This window comes from Cyprinodon variegatus, unplaced genomic scaffold (assembly GCF_000732505.1).
Source record: "Cyprinodon variegatus isolate N-32 unplaced genomic scaffold, C_variegatus-1.0 Scaffold2458, whole genome shotgun sequence".
In the NCBI taxonomy this organism is placed as follows: domain Eukaryota; kingdom Metazoa; phylum Chordata; class Actinopteri; order Cyprinodontiformes; family Cyprinodontidae; genus Cyprinodon; species Cyprinodon variegatus.
Window position 1 is genome coordinate 21,561 of NW_015152911.1, and position 2,868 is coordinate 24,428.

At 37.2% G+C, this 2,868-nt stretch overlaps 1 protein-coding gene across 1 annotated transcript in view; it reads right to left on the reverse strand.

Moving 5' to 3' along the window:
* The window catches only part of LOC107080889, a 5,950-nt gene that overhangs the window by 991 nt on the left and 2,091 nt on the right, over positions 1–2,868 (reverse strand). Inside the window, exons 4-7 of the mRNA XM_015369099.1 lie at positions 1,514–1,572; positions 1,319–1,383; positions 867–935; positions 602–676 (exon numbers count right to left, since the gene is read on the reverse strand). Of these exons, the coding sequence (XP_015224585.1) occupies positions 602–676; positions 867–935; positions 1,319–1,383; positions 1,514–1,572 (268 nt within the window). The remainder of the gene's footprint in view (positions 1–601; positions 677–866; positions 936–1,318; positions 1,384–1,513; positions 1,573–2,868) is intronic.

Consider the following 2,868-nt stretch of genomic DNA (forward strand, 5'->3'; position numbering starts at 1 on the left):
TGTTCTTAAGAAGAACACAGGAAAGTCTGGACTCATGAAGAACAGGAGCAGGCAGCATAGAAATGGGTCAGTTGGAATATAAGCGTACTGATGCATGCTGGGACAGCTGTCAATCTTGTTCAGGAAAGACACAGCCAGACAGACAAGGTCCCAGCCATCTCACCCATAGTAGAAAAAACAGGACTACACTGGCAACAAACAAAACTCCAACATCTATAAACAGAGATGTCGATAGCAGCAGCACAGCTGATATTTCAATCCAGAATGAGGTCACAGTTAAACATCAACAGACCAGGTGAAGCTACTATGACGACAAAAGGCAGAGAGAACATGAAGTTATGAGTGGAACTTAACAGACACCACAGAATGGGAGAAGAGAGACAGAATGAAGCACAACGAGGTAAAGTGGTCCCTATGTGATCCAGCATCCCAAACATATAGCAGCATAAATACAAAAAAAGATCAGGATAACCTCATTATTTTGGATGAGACATAGGAAAAGTAGAGCCAAGGAAGAATGAAATAAACTAAGGAAAAATAAATGATCAAAGGAATGAAACAAGTGTGAATGATTGCTGTAACCTATATTAAAGTGACTTACTGTAGACATGCAGCGGGATAACTACCAACAGAATCAGCCAATAAACTGCTACTGGGAAAGCCTGAAACTTGTGACCTGATAAAAAAAAGAAAAGTATTTTTGTTATTATTATCAGACTTACTACCAGTAACTGGATGGATTTTCTAAACAGAAAAAATAACTTCAAGTTGTCCTATTCACATTTGAATTTCTACTTTCAACATAGTAAACAGAAGCCCAAAGCTTATCGTTAAGACTTTGATATTCCACTTTGTTCATGTTTTACCTGGGGTAGCGCTCATGTTCATCTGAGCACCTGCTGCTACTTGAGGATAGTCCGATTCTGCAGTTTCCTCTGAAAGACATGAGAATAAAATACAATGTCCTCTAAACCAAAGGTCGTCTTTAAAAGAGCAGCAGTTAATAGCTGACTTTCCATTTTCTGGCTTTGATTAGGTTTGTTCATCTTTTGTGTTTCTGAATTTATTAAATGTTTATTATTATTTCCAGGGAACAAATATCTCTAACTATGTGTTTACTCCCTCATAAACATATCTTCCTTCTATGTTCATTAAAACACAAACATGGTTTTACTTGTATGGTGAAAAAAATCTAACGCTTCATAAATTGTAGTTTAAACAGATTACAAATACAAGGATCAAGTAAGATAATTATAATTATTATAAAATATTCAGAATATACTGTAACTAAAAACAAAAGCCTTAACATGCCTCTTACCTCCAGACAAATAAAGATTTGGGTTCTCAGATGCACCGTGCAGACTTTGAGCTTTTCTGTCCATTCTGTAAAAGTTTCAACACATCATATGAGGACAGAAGGTAACCGTCACAGAGAAAAACCTCAGACTTTTTACCCTCAAAAGGACTTCTAAGTTCTGCTTTTATGACGTGTTTAAAGTCTTAAGTTACCAACCTGTTATTCAAGGAGGTACAGTTCACTTTCCTGATTCTCAACAAGAAAAGTTTTTTTTTCTGTTGAGACAAAAAAAACCAACAACCTTAATAATAATAAAGGATAAGATACTAAACAACTTTTCACCGATGGCTTTAGTTTTAAAGTGATCATACAGAAACTTGTAAAGATTCTTTAAACCAGAAAGTTAACGTACTGTATGCTTGGTTTTAAGTTCCTTTTTTTTATCTTACTTTATTAAGTGTGTCTTCCATGATGCTGCAGCGAACATTTTAGATTTGCAGGAAAAATACTTTTGTAATTCATAAATGTTCTAATAGAAATGTTTCAAACACTTTAACCCACAGAGCCTCAGGGAAGTATTCACATTTCTTAACGTTTTCCGCATTTTGTCCTGACAGCCTCATTTGAAAATGGTCTCTTTGTTTTTAAAACACCTAAAGTAGATTTTTTTTTTTTTGCACATCAGTTTTGATAGATATTGTGTTGAAGCACTTTCAGGTAGTAAAAACATCCTCAACTCCTCTTAAGTATGTCTCATTACATTGGGGTTTTGGTGTGCCAATGTAAGGGGATATTCAGGTAACTTTTAACTCAATACTCTAAGCTCTGTGAGCGCTCCATTGGAAGCTGCTGATGCCACAGTGCATGCTGGGATAGCTGTCAAACTCAAGAACGGACAAGTCTGCTCTGATATATACTCGGTAAATAGGGAGGGAGGAGAACAACATCCGGGGACTTTGCCCGTTCTCCGTCTTGTGTTCTTGTGAACTGGAACATCACTAGTGCTGAGGCTGATGACATTTTCACAAGTAAACGAGCACATTAGAACGCACAACTACAAATATTGAGAAACAGCTTATATCCCTCACCTCCCTTAGAACATATCCAAACTTCTCCCAGAGTTTGTGGTTAAAGAAATGTCACAGTATGTTTGGAACCGCTGGGTCTGACCAGCATCCTCCCCCTCCATCATAGCTAACCCACCGCCAGGTAGCTGTCAGTGAGCTTTCTAGCCCTCTCTTTGCCTCAATGTTCCAGTTATGTGGCCACAGTTTAGAAAAAATACTACAACAATGATAATAAACCAGGGTGTCCTGATGCGAAGAGCAGATTTTGATGCCCTTATGCTTGAATATGGTGTTTGTTATGGACAGTCCATGATTAGCACAGAAGTCCAACAGCAGCGCGGTGGTTTTTGCATTCAGCTTTTAAAAAATATCACTGAAAAAAGAAAATTCAGAACCAGTAAAGCAATTATTGCATCGCTGATGTCACCAGTTTTGTGGGAACGTAAATCATTTAATTTACATCATTATTTATAGCTGAAATGTTTTAAGCTAACTGCTTCAGTG